At 35.1% G+C, this 19918-nt stretch overlaps 2 protein-coding genes across 2 annotated transcripts in view; both read left to right on the top strand.

The window, feature by feature from the left end:
- LOC118746717 (cilia- and flagella-associated protein 298) overlaps positions 1 to 1147 on the top strand; it is a gene marked incomplete in the record, with an annotated part of 91998 nt that extends 90851 nt beyond the window's left edge. Inside the window, 1 exon segment of the mRNA XM_036480606.1 lies at positions 758 to 1147. Coding sequence (XP_036336499.1) covers positions 758 to 801 — 44 coding nt within the window.
- LOC118746713 (protein tipE) lies at positions 869 to 15582 on the top strand. Its single transcript, XM_036480602.1, has 2 exons — positions 869 to 2843; positions 15363 to 15582. The coding sequence occupies exons 1-2, from the start codon at positions 1381 to 1383 to the stop codon at positions 15424 to 15426; spliced, it is 1527 nt and encodes a 508-aa protein (XP_036336495.1). The 5' UTR covers positions 869 to 1380; the 3' UTR covers positions 15427 to 15582.
- Positions 15583 to 19918: the final 4336 nt, after the last annotated feature.

Below are 19918 nucleotides of genomic sequence, written 5' to 3'. Positions count from 1 at the left end.
AAAAAAAAACAACAACAACAAAAGAGACGCCTAGACAAGTGTGACGCTAAATCCGAGCAGCGTAATAACAACACCAAAGGCGACAGTGATTGTTGATTTGCGAAGGCAGTAACAAAAGTAGTAACCGCAAAAGTCCTGACAACAACAACCACAAAAACAATATCTAGCATTAGCTATAACAATTGCAAATAAATACAATACAAAACGTAAAATCGATGGTCGGCTGACACTTTGTCTGCTAAAGCTTTGCGTTTATTGCTTGTGGAAAATAGAACGAAAAAAGCAGCATAAAAAAAAAAAAGTATTGTGGCGTGTCGTCTTGAAAATGCGCTAATACCTAATAAAGTCGTCAACTTATAGGCGAAAGCAGACAAAACGTAAAAAATAGAGAGCAAAGTTGAAAGTAGTATCAAGCACGTCAACATACATACACACGCATTATAAAGAGGAGAGCAGAGCGCTAGCTAGGCGCAGCGTTAAAGCTAAGACAGCTATCCCTGTGATATATGAAAATTGCACTGTAACTAACTGGTATTTAAAACGTAGCCGTTATATAAGAAAAGAAGTAATAACAAATAGTATGACTGCAAGGCTATCAGCAAATAATTAGCAAATAAATAAATAAAGGCATACCGACATACAAACCTACATATGAAGCGCTAAGCCAGTCAAAAAAAAAAAACTCTTCAGCCTCTATATAAATATATAATTACTACTAGTAGAACAGCTGAAAGTTGTACATAATTAATTTAAATAGAAATAAATAAAAATTATTACAAAGTTAAACTTACTCGAACATAAAGTAACTTAATAGATTGCAAAGAAATTTTTAAGCGCTTAAAAAACATTTTAAAAGTTATTAAATTGCCTTACAACAACAGATCACTTAAGATTGTAGAAATAACACTCGTTTATACTTCGTAATTCTGCGTTTGTATTTCGTAACACTTCTTTAATACTTCGTATAGCTCTCTTACGCTTCGTTTATACTTCGTGTAACTCCACAACATTTACTTTGGATTTCGTATAGCTTCGCAACACTTCGTATTAATTTGTTACACTTCGTTTTTAATTCGTATAACATCGTAACACTTCGTTAATATACGTTTCAACTCCGTAACTTTCGTCAATCGTCGTTACAGCTCGTTGTTGCATTCGTTAAACTTCGTAACTTCGTTTATTAATTACCATTTCACTTCGGCGCTGCGCAAAAACTGTTCGTTTATCATCGAAACACTTCGACGCAGCACTAGAACACTTCGTTCATCTTCATATCAATTTGGCGCCGCGTAGCTCTAGCGTTGTTAATTCATTCATACTTTTGCTCAACCCATTACCCTTTATCGGGCATAATCAACAACAACAACAAAAACAGCAAACATGGGCGATGAATTGGAGGAGCGCACCTTCAAGGAGAAGATGCTCTTCTATACCACTGCCTTCTTCATTCTACTCGGCACATTCAGCATGTTCGCCTTTCTCTTTCTTGTGCCCTTTGTCATCGAGCCCGCATTCACAACGATATTCATGCAATTCGAAGAGGTGCCAGCGCTGTGCGAAACCTACGATGTGGAAACCTATTTCGGCGCCAAGAATTGCTCGTGGGCGTCTTGTCGTGAGGGTTGCACAAAGGATATTTACACTTGTACGCAAATACGCGTCAACTATCGACTGAATTTGTATAATTACACAGATGAATTCAATTTCACTGAATATCACATCAATTTGGCTTGGGCGGAACGTGAATTGCCGCCAGTGAAGCGTACGGATCGCTATGAGCGCGCTATACGCGATTATGATTACGATGCGGCTACGAGTGATGCCGCCAAAGCGAATCAGTTAGAAGGGGCAATGGGTGCGCCAATTGGCGCTGTGGGGTCAGCGTCTGCATCTGCGTCGGCAGCAGCAGCAGCAGCAGCAGCAGCAACAGCATCATCATCGGCGGCGGCGGCGGCAGCATCGAGCAACAACGTGCAGCTGGAAACGATCAGCTTTGATGGTGGTTTAGATGGTGGTGGTGGTGGTGGTGGTGGTGGTGCAATTGGTGATGGCACAAGCGGCTATCTCGTCGATGAGGAGGCCATGGATGATGATTTGGGCCTTGGTGGTATTGGTGGTGTGCTCATCAACGAGGAGCGCCAGCCCTTCGATGAGATATCCGAATTGAATGAGGGTCTCATGGGCAATAATTCGATGTATTTTTATGTTGGCGCGCGCCTATTCCCTAACGTTAAGGGTTGCGGCTATCCGCCCATGCTCAATTGCACCATTTGGTTGAAGCGTTACACGAAGATTGGCATCAAATTTCCATGCTACTATTCAAAAGTGGATCCAAGTTTGGTGATAAGCGATTTGGATTATTGGCAGAACACATTAAATCTGATCTATTCGATGGCCATACCGATACCATCGTTCATTATATCGGTGATATACCTGACATATGCGTACTTCAAAATCTATAATGAGGATGAAGAGACGGCGCCGCTCGATAAGAACGCCGAAGATATGGATATTGATGAGGGTGAAGTGGATGAGAGTGATGGCGCTGCGTTGGCAAATAATGTCGCTGGCAGTCAAATCATCAATATGGACTCGACGACGGGTGAGAGTTGTGTGGATGTGGTGCTGCCGAATGGTGGACCCGGTATGACAACCTCAATATCGCAGGGTGGCTCGGTCACAACGCCTGGACAGTATTTGGCGCAATCGCCGGTCGGTTCACAAATGACACCGAATTCCGATATGAACTCATTCGGTCATCAGCTTAAGGTGCAAATGGCAGACGAAATGTCACGCGACTCACTGGAAAATGGCGTGCTGTCGACTTCGAATTCTGTGCAAGGGTAAGTGAATTTTTTTTACCAAAGGTTAAATACAATACATATGTATATAAATAATATAAAAAATTGCATGTACTTACATTAGGGTGGTACGTAAAATATCAGCAGAAAAGTTTTGTGTGGGGCAACTCTATATTTTGTTATACGTACAAAATAAAGAGATCCACGAAAATTTCAAAATTGCATGTGCATACATACATTAGGGTGGTACATAAAATATCAGCATCAAAATTTTGTGTGGGTATCCCTTTATTTTGTTATACGTACAAAATAAAACCACCCATGAAATTTTCAAAATCTTAAGAAATTTTTTGTGTCGCTCATGGCTTGAGAAATTAAAATTAAAAAAAATCACAAAAATCCGACAAAATATTAGCTTTAAATCTCCTAAATTTGACATATTGGAACATATTCATATAAATCCATAAACTCGCTGAGTTATAGCTGGTCAAAGTCAAAATTTTGTTAATTTGTTTGCTCTTTAAAAAAATAATTTTTTCAAACCCTGGTAGTGACTCCTAAATATTTTTTTAATTTCAAAATTTTCTTGGCTGTATTTATTTTGTACGAAAAACATAAACGAGGGTTGTCACATCATGTTGATATTTTAAGGACCACCCTATGTACATACAAATTTAAAACTTGTTTTGGTAAACTTTCTTTCTACTTTCTTCACGCTTTTCCCAGATTTCATAGCCTTAAGAAACAGGTTAGTTTCGCTTTTTATTAACCTACAAATATATGTAGCTCTTGGCGCATTATAAGTAAACTTGTGGAGTAATGCTAGAAATAATATGTGTACATATTGACCATAACTCTTTGAAATCAAGGAAGGGGAAATATTTTCCTTAAGGCTAGTTTATTTTATTTTTAAAGATTGAAGTATTTAGTCACATGGTGGTCATCTTGCCTTAAATTTGCTTTGAGGCTAAACTATCCGGAGGGGTCCTCGATGCTCTTCACCTCCTCGTCGATTCAGCTGCGGCAAGAATCGTTGCGCCCGAAGCCTTTACTTATAAGATTATTTTTAAGAGCGCCAATTTTTGCTTGTATGGGCAAAATTTCCTTGGGATATTTCCTCCCTCTCCTCATCGGCTATGTAGTTGCCAGGAATGCCCATGCGCCCAGGAACCCATACAACTGTCAAGGAGCATTTTGATGCCAGCAGGTTGAGAATCGTTCTGCACTCTAGGGCTACTTTGTACTATATTTCCGTTAGAATGAATAGCAGCTTAGCTGTCAGAATGTATGTATAGTCGTTTTGGATGGGTGGAAGTTATGTGCGGCCTCCGTTATGGCGTACAGCTGAGCTTGAAAAACGCTACAATGGTCCGGTAAGCGAAAACTGAGGTTTGATGCGAGTTCACAAATGTAAATTCCACTACTCACGCTTTCGTTTAGCGCGGAACCATCTGTACTATAATAGCCGTAGACCCTGGATTTAAGTCTGTGACTTCTTCCCATTCACTCTTCTCTGGGATTCTCATGAAGAATTTGTTGCTTAGACAGAGTAACAGAGTGGTATAATCTAGTTATCGTAGATTACCCGGTAGAGATTCAAGAACCTTTGTTGCATCGTATTTAACCTGGCAGCCTTAAAGCCGGCCAAAGAGTTGATGTAGAGATCCACCGATGGAAGATTTAATAGTGCTAGTACGGAAGCCGTTCCACCTTGGCTCTGGACAAAGTCTGGCTCAACGCAGGTGACCACTTAGACGAGGATGGAATGGTTATCAGGTATACTGAGCGTTATTAGCCTTCATGGAGATGTCTTCGATGCTGCGCTCCCAATCAAGCTTCCTGTCTAGAATGGCCTAACGTCTCAAAAAGTACCGTAACAAAATTTTTTATACCGAAGGTTACCTCTTAAAATCCGAAGAAACCGAATTATTTTTCGACTTTTTTGTGATGTATCTCCATAGCATATTTTCTAACTTCATATACTAAATTCGCAATATGTAAAACTCCAAAGTCTAGATAAATGCGTCCCTGATTTTATTTTATAGCAGTTAAATTTTTACTAGTTGCAGCTAATATTTTACATCTCATTGCTTGTTATTACTCGCTGTATGTATTGCCATTGTCGATGTAAAAGTATCAAATTACTGAAGAGAGATTACGAATACAAATCTAGATGGCGCAATTAATCATGCCTAACAGTATTTATGCCATTCATGAACTTTTCGAACTATTTCAACTTCTTCATCTTCTTACTTAAATATTGACTTTTTGTCAACTCTGATTTTATCATTTACTCGTTCATCTTGATTCAACACAAAAATAATGCTCCTATAATTTTAGATATACACAATCGATATCTATAACTACATGCATGGTTTGTATGTATGTAGTTATATCTGTTAAGGATGCGTCATTTTTAAATGTTTATATAAAGGCGGCTCCTACGTATAAATCCATACCAATACACTGGACATTCGTAGTGTATATATTATATTTATCCTTGATTTTTGATTTAGTCATGCAACATAGCTAATCATCTGAAGAGCAGGAAGCGCATAGCTTGGCCTTACACACTACATACATATATATACTATCTCATCAAGAACTTATTTTAAATTGGGTAAGGTTAGGTTAATTTAGGATGGCTTCCTTCAAGCATGGAGGGTGAGGAAGCGAAGAAAAATGGGGAGCTCGGCAAACGGTTAATCTTTGCTCCCGAATGTTTCCCGTAGGCAAACAAAAAGTGACAACCAAGATGTCAACCCATAGACTCCCGATGGCTGGGCAGTTGAGCAGCACACATTGAAGTGATTTCACCTCATCATCCTCCAAACAGCTGCTGCAGTAGGAGGTTGAGATGATGTTGATTATCTTCGCTTGAGTTCGGATAGGAAAGTTACCTATTAGAGCTCCCAGCAGCAAGGTTTTAAGAACTCTATTGACTGTCGCCGGTTAACACGTGGCCAGAAGGACGTAGCCACTGTGCTTTCTAAAGTTTCCAACCAAATTGTGACAGTGAAAAGTGGCCAGTCTTGAACATACCATCAAGAAGCCTAAGGCTTTGATTACCGCTTGAATATCACAGTATATCAATGCTCATTTGAAATAACGACGCAACTCAAAATTTTATATTTTTCAGTAGAGCCAATTAAAGAATTTTTGTTTCGTAATTTAGCAATCATATGTCTGGGAACGTTACTATTCCGGATTAATTGCAGCCATTCTGTAGGGAAAATTTGTAAGCTTTAAAATTCTGACTTTTTTGTACAGATTCAGTAATAGTTGGACTAAAAAAATACGAAATATGTAACAACATCTAAGTAGTTAAACGAAAAAAACTCCACTGGTATTGCTAAACACCGACAGAAAACGAAAAGTGTCATTATTTCCCATAAAAATATTCACAGACACTACACCCCGTCCAACCCACGTCAGAGAGAGGACAGCGACGTCATGTTTATCCAGACTGATGCCAAACATCGAGAGTCCAGAGCAGCAGTCCAGACAAGTACTAGCAGGAGTAGTTTGATCGATATCTACTCTTGCATGGAGTTAAAATCTGGTTCGCCGCATTAAAACGCTCATCGTATTTAAGTTCAAGGGAACGAACGAAATGTATCGGTTGCGGTTTCGGTAGAGCGATCTTTATTCGCGCAACAGCTCTTTGACAGTGAAGTGCCTACATTTGGTATGTTCTGGTTTCACTAAGCCACTTAACCAATGTACGCCGATAAATTGTAAGCGATGTCGCTCAAATAAAATTCGCTCTTACCGAACCGCAGCCTAAGGGTATGTTCTGCATACACTTGCCATTTATAGAATGTTTCCACTCGATCTCGCAAGAGCGAACGAGGTGGGGTAGTGCAACAAAATGCAGGTGGACACATCGCCTTATCCTCAATATCGATATACTATGCATCAGCAGGCAGCTAGGTGAGGAATATGTCTACCTAATATAAGATCTTAGCGGGCATGGATGCTTTAACGCCTACCGCCATCGCTTTGGTCTTGAAGGTGTTCCATACTGTAACTACTGTGGTCCTAATGAAATAGATGATGCAGAGCACATGCTCTTTACAAGTCTCCGGTTCAGAACTCAGAAAATGAAACTCAAAGAACGCCTCAGCAGCATATTTACACCGGAAACACTAGTCCTACTAGTGGTGTTGAGCCAATGCGCTTTGAAGGAATTTCAAGTCACTTCTGCCTTAGTTATACAGAAAGCGCAAGGAAGAACGAGGCGAGGTAAGAAGCAGCTACATCAGATTAACGGGCCCAGGCTAAATAAAAAGTTCAGTTTCCTTAAAAAGCTACGGCATGGTGAGGGAGATTCTCCCAACTAATAGTATAAGCAGCAATAAATTGCTGTCCCGGACGTTATTAGACTTGAAACGAAGTTCTTACATATGTACATAGTTACAAAAGGCCAATGAGGCTGGTAGGTTTAAGACAAAACCAAGGTAAACAGTGAGAGGAATCATACGAAAAGTAACGAAGCAAAATACTTAAAGGTTGTATCAGGGGGATTGGTACATAAACGGAAGGGGGACTAGTGGACTAAAATTGCACACTTCCGGTTTTTGGAGTTAGGCATTCGATACTTCTGCCTCTGAAAAAAGTACTTATTGCTAGATTTTTAAGGACTGGTGCCACTTTAGTATAGTAACTATGACCCTATTAGTTTGTCGATGATGAGCTTTAGTCGCTTCCATACATTTTTTAAAGCTCCTCAATGGGTAATGGTAAATGAGTGTAATTAAGGCAATTAAGCTGTTGGTCCTTCAATCAAACCACACACCAGAAGGCTAGAAAAATAAAAGAGCTGTTATTATATTATATTATAAAAAAAGCCATTAAGAGAAATTTCCGAGTTGCCATTCAATAACATTAGCAAGTATTCCTTCTTTCGCTCAAACTAGCTTGTGCGGTTGTTACTAAATTTCATATAACTGACATGCAGTGGATCGGTCACACAAAATTTACGGGGTTTATTCCTTTAAGTCCTTAATGCGTAAGCGTTAAAATTTTTGCTTTCTTTTAAATCTTCCATATTGATCGCTTTAATAAAAATACTTCGTGGCTGCCTTCAGATCTGCCATTCAACGCATAAATAATCTTGCCGAACCGTGTTAAAAATCTCTTTGCATGCCTGCGCCTCCATACGCAATTTCAGCGCACTTCAACAAGGTTTTGCATTTGCAAAATACCAACAAAACACAATATTGGGGATTACGTTAAGTGTAATGAGCTTACTAAATTGCTCCGTTTGAATACATTCCTCCAATCCAATTATAAGCGAACAATGCGCATACATAAGATGTAATGTATGTATGCTCGCCTGCAGTCGAATGTCCAGGATATTGACGCATTTGCGTCACTTACACATTTTCAATCCAGCTAATCGTTGCTGGTTATGTACGTGCAGTTTCTATTAGGTAGAAAGGCCAGTATGGAAAAAAATAAATACGGAAACATATGCGAATCCCATATATTTGTATATAAATAAGTTCCCTGTTGGAAAAGGTATTTGAACTACAAGTTTACTTCCTAAAGAATTATCCACACTACAGTGATCGAGAAGCCTGAGTATCAGGTTAAAGGATACTTACCTGAAAAACAACTCCTCCACCGACCTTCCACCCAGCCCAGCTGTATGCGTGGAAAAATAAGTCTCTAAGAATATTTAGGAGTTAACCTTCGGAGAGATGCCCCATCTCTTACCTATTTCCCGCCTGTGTCGGCACAGTCACACTGAAGTCTTCTTCATTTTCTCCTCGATATAAGGCTTACATGTCAGGTGTTCCTACTTTGAATAATGCCAAAGTATTTGACTCTATCAGTAAAATCCAGACGAATGCTTTCGACTGAAGGTAGATTCATGTGATGCACCTTATAGTAGTTCCAAGTTCACAGTTTGCAGACCATTTAATCACCGTAATCTTGGATTAAATCATTCCCATAGGCAATCACCCGGCCTTTTTGTATTCACGAGCTTCTATAGGCTCTACACCTCCGCGATAGCCCTGTCACTTATCATGCCTAACGAGCTTACCTAGGGATCTGACAATTGCCCACTGAAGTACATTATTGCAAGACACTCGATGTCGATAAAGTCACCCACAGTGGAGTCCTTATGTATTGAAGTTTCCTCAATTGGCTTCACAAAAATGTGTGCAGCGCCGTCTTCGACCGACCTATACTTGATGTATGCATATTGAGCTCCTCATAAATAGGAGGTCGCGATGAATCCTATCTCAAATATGCAAACCAATCACCCTGTCCATAGTTTAAAGCACAAATGCAAAAAAGGTCGATTGATCTGAAATCGCTTTGAGAGATGTGAGAGCTTTTTCCGTACTTTGGTAACAATCTCACCCTCACCATTCTCCAAGCCTTGAGAATGTACTCAGGCATAACGCAACTAGCGAAGTTCGGAGCCAGCCAACGGCATTACACTTCCAGATTATTTTGCAGCTGTCTGTTGTTCCTATTGTGAAATGCCGCTCATGGGCACGTAAGTTACCTTCGCATACGCTGTAGATTTCTAACTATTTATTCGTATCGATACTTGGCGATCTAAAGTTAGCGTAGCGATTTCTAGAATACCGGAATTTGTGTTAAATTAATTGGATTTTACCTAAATTTGTGCTAACGTATCTGATTAAATATGATCTGACAATAATAATAGGTCTAAAATCAAGTTGGTTTGAATATCATATACAATTTCTTAGACTTCATTCAATGTTAGTGAATCGCCAGTTACGCTTTCAACTTCCAACATGGTGTTGAAAGGTACCTAATTGTATGTATGTATTATGTCCATACATACAATCCAACTACTTAAGTATAGTGCTTATCAAAACTATACGACAACCACTTATTGGCAAGTTTTGACGATTGTTTTTTTATTATTAACTTAATTTTTTTTTTATAAAAATATAGTTCGGTCACTTCAAAAGTATCAAAAATAAATAAATCTAATCACCGAAACTAATAAAAAAAATTACTTACTTTCCCGGTCTTCCATAACATGGCCAACAATGCCTCGAATTTATTGCTATATTAGATATATAAATTTTTTAATTATTTTCTTAGGTGGAAATTCTTTCAAAAATTGTATCTAAATAAAAGCATACCCAACACTTTTTGTTTTAAATCAATATATCACTGGTATATTCCATTTAGCTTAAACAGAATTCATAGATGGAAATTTGGGAAAAGTGGAAGATCTTTGCTGTTAAGACGAAAGATTTTCCTTTTTGCAAATGTTTATTTAAATTGAATTTGATTTTTTAAACAAACTGCAGTAATAAAGGCTTTTCGTTGTCATCCATATTATAATAATTCATTAAATTTAAATTTGAATTCTAAATATTTTCCAAATAAACCTCTTTTCAACTTGCTTCGCTTTACATTTATGTTAATTAAATTTAATAAGACTTTTAAAGGGGTGGCACCTCCTTTCAAACATATTTTCGAAATAAAAAACCCTTTAACATCTTTTGGCATCATTTTATGAAAACTTTTTAGAAAGGAGATTTCACTTTTAATCAGTTGGTAACCCTGTTAAAATTATTTGCATAATAAAGTGTTGTTAAACCTCTTTCATTGGCCAGTTACACTTCATTTAATAAATATAACAAAATTTAAGTTTAAATTTTAAATAGGTGGCAACTCTCTTAATAATATTTACGTAATACAGGTTTTTAAATCTCTTTCGTTTGGTCCCCATGTGTTGAAATTTCATTGAATTTATGTTTTGAAATATAATTTAACTTTTTAAGCAGTTTTGCAACCCTCTTAATTAAATGTATATCGCACACGTATGTAGATCTATAGTGAGCTAACTCAAAAACGAGAGCGGAAAATACTCGTATAGCTGCTTGAGTTGATTGCACTTTAGATTAAGGGGTGCGATATGTTAGTCCAGGTCGTAAGCTGAGTTCACTCGCTCACAAACATGTACACTTTTAATATTAGGATTTAGCTAACTTGTCAATTAAATCGATTTTTCATTTCTAAACTGGTGGCAATGCTCGTCAAAAATACTTTCGAAATAGATACAGCTTTTTTAAAACCTCTCTCGTTTGGTACACATATTAAAAAATTTCATCAAACTTGCTGTTTTGATTTTAAATTTTTTAACAGGTGGCAGCCTTCTTCAACAATATTTTCTAAATAAAGCTTTCTTACAACTTTCTAGCTAGACACCAATATCAAAATAAATATCAAATAAATTGATTTTGAATTTCCTAACAGGTGGCAGCTCTTTTAAAAAATATTTTTGAAACTTCTGTCGTTTTATACCCACAACAAAATTTTTCATCCAAATTCTAAAGTTTTTACTTAAATTGATTTTATTATTTTTGAGCAAGTGGCAACCCTCTAAAATAAAAACATGTTGGAAATAAATTGTCTTGAAGCGCTTTTGTTGGACAACGACATTGTTGTGATATATTATTTTGCTTACTAATTAATTGACTTTAACTTTTTTACAGGTGGCAACTTCCCTAAAAACATATTCGAAATAAATACTTTTGGAATGCACTTCCGTTCGACAACCACTTTTTTGTTATATTTAACTTATTAATTAATTGATTTTTACTTTTGAAAAAGATAGCAACTCTTCAAAAACTCTTTATGTTTTAACTCAAGTTATAACTTATCTGTGTGGCAAATTTCATGGAAATATATCCAGACTCAATCACTCTTAAACTTTCATATTTTGGAGTATAATCCCAATAAACATTGGGCTTGGTTAAAATTTCGAAAATGATTGGAAAACCATTTTTTTTTTTCGAGTTGCATCTTCGATAATGAATGTGAAATAGGTTATTATTCGATTCGAGAACTAGACCATTCTCCAGCAAAACGGAACCTTCGTTATCCAACGTATTGTCCCTTCGTTATGAGTTCGAAATCCAGCCCATTATAGAATTGAAATTTTATTCAGAGATTCTTATCTTTTCCTTCGAGAAAAAATTAAATGAAATAATAAAAAAATAAATAGTCAAAACTTCGCATTTTGTGGTTGTCGTATACTTATGGCAAGCACTATGTATACACTCGTTTGTATTCATTTATGTATGCTCGTGTCAGGCTGCCGCTACTATTTAACTACCAACTGACCTCAATTGAAATGCATTTTTGGCCCCTATGAAAATTGGCGTTGACACTTTGCACTTGTGTACTCGAGTGCAAATAATGGCTGTCACCATTTCCGTCGCAATCGTTAGTAGTGTTAACATTGTTGTTGTTGCCAATATTTTTTATATTTTTTTTTTGCTCTCTAACAGTTGGTTACAATGTTAAGTGGCCGTACATTGCCTGCAATTTGTTGACCAAATATGTATGTGTGTACATAAATATAAACATACAGTTAAATTGTTTTTTTTGTGCATTTGTATTTGTACATTGGCATATTAGTGTAATGAGCAAAGCAAATGACCAAGAAATATTCCGCTCTTTGCGCCCGCCTTATATGTACATAAATGAGATGCATTGAAGTGTGACCTTGCTTCGTGAATTCGAGTAGCATGCTCGATTGTGCACATTTAGTTGTTGTTGGTATAAGTACATACATATGTATGTATGCATGTATATTTTTAAAGGTACAAATGCTGATGCAAACAATATTTGTTTGCACTGATTCTGGCAAAGGCATTTTAAGAGGATCCATGTTCGGTACTTACACTCGAGTGCATATCGTTTTAGTCACCGCAAAGAGAAGTGAGTCTATTGGCATTTCTTTTTCATCTTCACAAAGCGTGGCGCAAATTCTACTGTGGAATTCCATGTAGAAGGCGTACACGCTAAATTTTGATCTTCAAAAATATCTAAATGAATAACCGGTGCGCTTTAAATATCCTGCGTGGAAATTTACCTCATTTCATATTGCATCGCTTAGGTTTTCAAATGGCAAATTTATAGAATCGTCTTATATATACATACAATGATTGGGGGGGGGGGGCACAATTAACATATTTACAAATTGAATACAGTCTTGTAGGCCATTCAAATTCAGTACTATAATTAAGTGCAAGTTTGAAGTAGCTTATGGTGTTTCTGTTTCTACCAAAAAAATTCGCTTTCTGATTGTGCCTTTCTCTTTTCGTTTTGGATTCTAAAAAAATAAAATAAATAAACACTTTTTGAAGGGTCAAAAGAAAATGTGCAATAGTTTTTTTTATGAAATATGGCAAGAAATAATGTTACTCATACGCCATATCGTACATGGCCGTACTCGGTCATGGCGTATAAGTAACATTTTCCATTTTAAAATTTGATTTTTTTCATTCGCAATGTAAACTTAAAATTCTTAATTCTTCTTCTTCCTCTTCTTAATTTATCTTGGGATAATGATCTGATCTAGAAAAACGGTATACAGATACAGAGCTAAGTTAACGTATCTCGGCGTGGTTTTTTGTGTCATTTTAGCGTCCCAAAAATGTTTTTGGGCAATTTTTGTTTGTTGAAAGTGTTGCTCATTTTCTTCCGTAAAAAAGAATTGTCGCAAAAATTGTCCTCTACAAATTTATACCTATACTGTAGGTTTCGCAAAAGCAATTTAAGTGGAATAGGATTTATTTCCGATAGTTTCTATATTAGATTCACTTAAATTACTTTCTTGGAACTGGCTATTAGATGTCTATGAATTTTCTCGATTGAGAGTCAGCAATTGATATATTTTGGATATGCAGTTTTGTAGATCATTAAATTTTAATATAACAAAGTGCAAGTTGCAAGGGCCTAAGAATTCGCGTTGATTTTTCATAATATATCAAACGCTTTTATTTCTCATTTAGCAAGCAGATGTGCTTGAAATAATGGGAAAAAATTATTTAACATCAACGCGACCTCTTGGTCAGTTGGAAGTTGCATACCCAACATTTTTCTAGAACCTAAATTTTTTTTTTTTTTTGGTGAATTTTTCGTTTTTTTTTAACACTTAAAATTTTTTTGTGAATTTTTTTGTTTCAGGGGAATCCTAAAATTGTTTTCAACTAGTTTTTATTCCGTAACATTTATTAACTGGAACAGCAGATTTTCTTCAAAATTGCTACTTTTTCTGCACTTTGCACTAAAATATTGAATACAAACAAACAAAAATTCAAAAATCGGGCTTAAGTTGTCGCTTACAAATTTTATTAGCTTTCATTTAAAAAATTAAATTAATCAAATTGAGTGAAAAGTTGAGGCTTCAGTGAATTGTGAACACTAAATGCCAGTTTTGAAACACTGTGCGATAGTTAGATATCAGGTAATAAGGCACGAAAAAAAAATAAAAAAATTCCATCACGTAAATTTTCCGAGAATATTCGTTTTAAATTAGTTTTTAATTTTTGTTTTTTTTTTTCACGAAAATTTTAAATATTTCAAAAATAAAATGCTTGTCATCACGTCACATTTTTAACAGGTCTACGATGGTTTTGCCCTTAAAAAAAAAGTAAGCAGTTCGAGTACGTGTTAGGTACTAAGTACGAAAAAACTCTAAAAAATTCCAAGGCTGTATGTAGTTTAATGTTACATACCTAAATATTTAAAAAATAGCATAATTATTGAAAGGGGGGAAATAAAGTAAATTCCATAGGCCTTTGTTATAAGAAAGGAAGTCATCAAATCAATGCTTTTCTCGCACACTTTTTAGACTCGCAAATTTTTGATTTGAGCGTTTTCTCTATTCAATGACATTTTGCGATTTGTGTATTTGGGATTTGAGTGTTTTGTATGATTTTTCGCTATTAAAAGAGGAAATACTCGTCTACTTGAGGGACTACTTTGGATTCGAATATTTACAATCTGAAGTTGTTCGAATGTCTTTTCTATATTCAAAGAGAAAATATTTTTTGAAATGCTCTTCACGTCGACTTTTGTGGATTTGGATAATTCTGATCTAAGGTTTTGCATAAATTTGCTTAATTCATAAACGAATTTGCATTGTCAAACTCTCAAAATATGTACACTATTTTTGATTTTAATGCACAAATTGTATTTTTTTTTTACTTAAGTGTCTTCGTATAGAAATCTGGTTGTAGCGCATTATTTTTAAGTATTTTAAATCAAACCAAAAAAAAAAACAAGTTCGAAAGGCAAAAAAATTAAAATTTTCGTTTTCTTATTAGAAGGTTTTCATGGTAGAAATACACCCGGAGGTTTGCCATTGCCTGCCGAGGAGCATCGGCTATTAGAAAATCCTTTTCTAATTTAAATATTGGAACTAGGTTCTGCGGGGTGTAGTATACATTTTTAACCAAACAGCCGTAAAAATTAAACAAAAACTACGGAAAGTACCCGGGTCAAAGTGTGTCTAAATCAGATTTAGCGTTTACCAATATTGGATCCGTTTTCTAAGAATTATTATGAAATTCGGTTAGAAGTGCCTCTTTTCTAGAAATGAAAATATTCCCTACCTTTTTCTTAATACCCAAAGAAATATTGAATTGATACAGCGGTGAAAGTTTCATTTTATGATCAGCTTTATTTTGTTACTAACAAACACTGAATAATTGCATACTTGTACTAAAATATTTATGTAAATTTATCTTTCTTACTATTCAACAGAAACTTGAGCAAGACGATGACGACGAGTATCTCAACTCCTCCTGGGCCGACGGCAGCAGTTTAAAACGCAAAGTCCATGGCATGGATAATATACGTTTTCGCATTGGACAATGAAATGTGTGCGCATCAATTACTTATTTAGCTTTTAAATAAAAAATAAAATCTCAGCTCGTACCAGAGATATGAACACACACCACACGACAATTATCACTAACCAAAAAAAAAAAAACTAAATAAAATCTAATTATCGAGCTAAGTACTTTTTGGATGCAGCACAAGCTAAACAAAAATAAAAACAAAGAAAATGCAATAAATTTAATATAATTACTGGTAAGCCAACATCAATGCGAAGGGAAATAACAAATATATGTACACACACAATATATACATACGTACATATGTAATTATGTGCTGCTTACTAAATAAATAATACATTAATAAATTAAATCTAGTACTTATTGAATTGTAAAAAAAAATTAAGCGACTTAATATAACTAGCGAATTAGAGTATAGTACATAAATAGATATTTGCGTATGGCAAACAAACTAAAAGTAAAAATTTAATAATTAAAAATAAATTAGTTTTGGTAGTATAAAAAACTAACTATTTAATACATATTTATCTACTACTAAAAAGGCTATTGCTAAATATAGTTACACTCGTATAAATACTTTAATGCTGCAGATAAATACTAAAAAAAAATAATTCTTGATAATTCATGCGTGCTGGCATACATACATACATACATACGAGTGCTCATTCATAAAAACATGCATACCCTGCAAACCATTTTTTCAGAGTATTCTGCATTGTAAAGAAATTTTAAAGAATTCGTTAAGATTTAATTCGATTTTTTGCCGAATTTTCTAAAATAAAATAAATTACGCACACTTCCATTCTTTTACGAAATCTCGGAAGAAAATCTGTGAAGCAACGAAATTAATGCTGCTATGTGAAGAATATCTTTCAGAATTTTTCAAGAATTTTCTTTATTTTTCGTACAGAAATTTCTTTACGAGTTTGTGTCAACCACTTCATATAATTTTCTTTGAAAATTCGTAAAAAAATCGTTACAGAAATGAGATACTCTTAAAGATTTTATTAAGATTTCGGGAACTTTGGTTTGCAGGGTATAATTACATTATATTTTACAAACCAAAAATCCAAAAACTAAAACAATTACATATATTTACATATGTAGGCACATTAGACTGGTTCGAAAAAATAGAACTTTTGCCTTGTGAAATATTTGCGGGACAGTGAGAAAGAGGCGCCTGCCAAAAGCGCTGCTCTTAATATTAATATTTAGAGGTTACTAAACGCGAATTTCTATTTCCTATGTAAATAGCACAGAAACAATTTTTTTTTTTCAATTTGGAAATTTTATAACTCGTTATATAGAGTTGAAGGAAACTGAAGGCTGTAGATTATGATTTTTTCATAAATTCGCTCCTCCAAAATTTCTTCATAGTTAAGGTCAAACGTATGTATGAAAAAAAAATAGTTGTTTTTAATTTTCGTAGATAATGTCGTAGAATATTTTCTTGCAAGTGCTTAAGAGTTCACGTTGATTTTTCATAATATAACAAATGCTTTTTTCTTATTTAGTAAGCAGATGTGCTCGAAATGTTGGGAAAAAATTATTTAAACTCAACGCGATCTCTTAGGCTGTTGCAGATTGCATACCCAACATTTTTCTAGAAACTCAAATTTTTTTTTTTAACTTTGGTAAAATTTTTTTTAAAACATTTAAAATTTTTTTGTGATTTATTTTTCGTTCCGAGGGAACCTTGCACTGGTTTTCAACTAGTTTTTATTATTATATGGTAACGTATTATTAACAACCTCTAACTATTTTTTATTGTGTATCTTTCATTTTTTTTTTTATAAAAACGTAATTTATTCTTTTACAAAACCCTATAAATCCAAGATTCAGACATTTTGCAAAATTACAAAAAAAAACAACAATTTTTCGTACAAATGTCGAGCTTTTTAATTAGATTTGCCAGAAAAAAATTAGAGTATACAATTTTAGTGCCAAACTAAAGTAGCTTAGACTTACCGTTGTTTTTTTTTAAATTTTTTTCTTGACGATGTCTGTCAATTTATTTCATACAATAAATGAAACAGAAAACTTTTTAAAAATTTGCCAAATTGATCATTAAGTATGTTTTTAATGTTCTTCTATTGTAACAAAGCATGTTCCTTTGCAAAAAAAATCAAGCTACTAACGATGAAAATCGATAGATAAGTAAACAGATTGTGGTTGCTCAAAGGAAAATGTGCAATAATTTTTGTATGAAATAGAGGCAGGAAAGAATGTTAGGCACTCCGCACATTACGCCCCTAATCATAGTAGAGTAATCGTTTTGTCATGTCAAAACGAATGCATGACGACTCGACTTCTGCACACTTGGGCGCCCTGCGTAAGGCCTGCTTGCGCGCCATTATACATTTTCTGGCCGGTCTTTCTCACTAATACACTTCCGCGAACATTTCTGCAATAAAATATTGCATACACGTTTATGGCTTAATACAATTGGCACGAGTTTTAGCACAAAATCATTAATTTTCAATTATTTTCTACTGAAATGACAAATAATTTTTATTTCGAGCACAAAAAAGTAAAAAAAATGCCGATATGAAAACGGCAAGCGCCTTACAATGTTGGGCGCTTCGATTCATGAAGTTTTTATGATTAGGCGAAAACATTATTATGAATCGTAATATACCGAGCTTCATTGAAATACATGTGTTCGGTATAAAAGCTTCAAACTTTAGTACATTGGAACGATTACACTACTATGACTAGGCGTTTAATGTGCGGAGTGCTTTACTCATCGCCATATCGAACATGGCCGAACTTGTACAAATTCGTACATATGTACATGGCGTATGAGTAATATTTTCCATTTTAAAGTTTGAATTTTTTTTCATTCGCAATGCAAACTTAAAATGACAATACCTTGGAAAAATTACCTGACCTAAAAAAAACTGTTGTACAGATACGCAATCTACAGTGTAAATAAAGTGAAATGGTATTTTTTTCAAAGGAAATTTAAAATTATAAATAAATATTGTAAAAATTTTATGATATTTGTAGGGAAAAATAAAAGTTCGCAACCAGCTACATTTTCAATTAAAGGCTTCGCTTTTGGCAGGCGTACTTTTCACTGTCCCGAAAATTTTTCACAAGGTATTTTGAAAAAGAGAAAAAGTCGATTTTTTAACCAGTCAAATTTATGTATTTTGAATTAAATTCTGTGCTTAAGCCATAACTACGAGTATTCAGAGGACATACAGGCATAAATCATCACAGCGCGCATATAACATGTACAGTTGTGACCTAAATAATAGAAACGTCGTCGATGCAACTACACTTTGAAATTTTGTGTATACATACATACATATAAAATACAGCTCAATGCGGTTCTATCGAAGGCGCTTCAGCACCTAAGCTTTGCCGAGTTGAAAGGCAATATTTTCCTACCGGTCGGTTTGGATAGAACTTATCTGGCTGGTGGAATGAGAAGTCTTGGGATTGGGATTTCCTTTCCCTTCACAAAGACTAGGAGTATGGCTACCCCCCACTGGCACTGGCACACCTAAACCAGCATATAGAAGCTGTCTTTACTTTAGTTTAAAAAAAAATAGTTCTGCTTTCGTTTTAAAGGTTATAAAAGTAAATATTATTAAAAAAAAATGGAAAATATTACATAGTTTTGAAATCTAAGAAATCGTAAAAGCAAAAAGTTTTACATATAAATTTTTTACTAATTTTTTTATACAATACCTCTAATCGAGATGAAACAAATGCGTAATGCATATTCTGTTTAATCACCGTACTAAATAACCAGAAAGTCAATTCTGGAAATATATCCCATGTTATACTGCGAACCCATAGGTAGCCATGAAATGCCGCGTGGAGTGGTTGGTTTCCGCAAATCTTAGTTGACTGTAGCTTTTGCTATACTCTATGCCATTTTATCTAGCACAGTGATCTACTCTGGGACTTATAGGTAAGGAATAAGTCCATTGGACACTCAAAATTAGCGGTGCTCAAAATTATCATCCCCTTTATTATCGATTAACCCTAAAATTTATATATGATACCTCGACTTTAGTATCGATTTTGGGCATTAAATGAAGAAAAAACATTTTAATTTTTTGAGTCCTTAGAGGCATCTGGTGTTTGACCCCTTGGCGACACACCTTAAACGACTCCAATCGGAACCAAAATTTGTATGTGATATCTTCGACTATGGTAGTATCGATTTTGGCTATTTGATGAAAAAATTTTCCCCTGTGCGACACGCCTTAGCCGTCTCCAATCGACCTAAAAGAAACCTTCATTTGATTTTTTAAGCACCACTCTTATATGCATAGAGAGGCCCAAATTCTGTGAGTAAAGGAGCACAACGTCAAGCTCCGCAAGTAGTTCCTAGTAGAGTGTTGCAGACGTGAGCTCGAGGCGGAATCTCTACCCAAGCACCTCAGAGGGCAATGAACTGAAGAACGAGATCCAATGCCATATACAAGAAGTAATGAACCCGGG

This window comes from Rhagoletis pomonella, unplaced genomic scaffold (genome assembly GCF_013731165.1).
Source record: "Rhagoletis pomonella isolate Grant_MI unplaced genomic scaffold, Rhpom_1.0 Rhpom_scaffold_00011, whole genome shotgun sequence".
Lineage (NCBI taxonomy): Eukaryota > Metazoa > Arthropoda > Insecta > Diptera > Tephritidae > Rhagoletis > Rhagoletis pomonella.
Note: the sequence above shows the minus strand (reverse complement) of the source record. Positions and strands in the feature narration are given on the sequence as shown.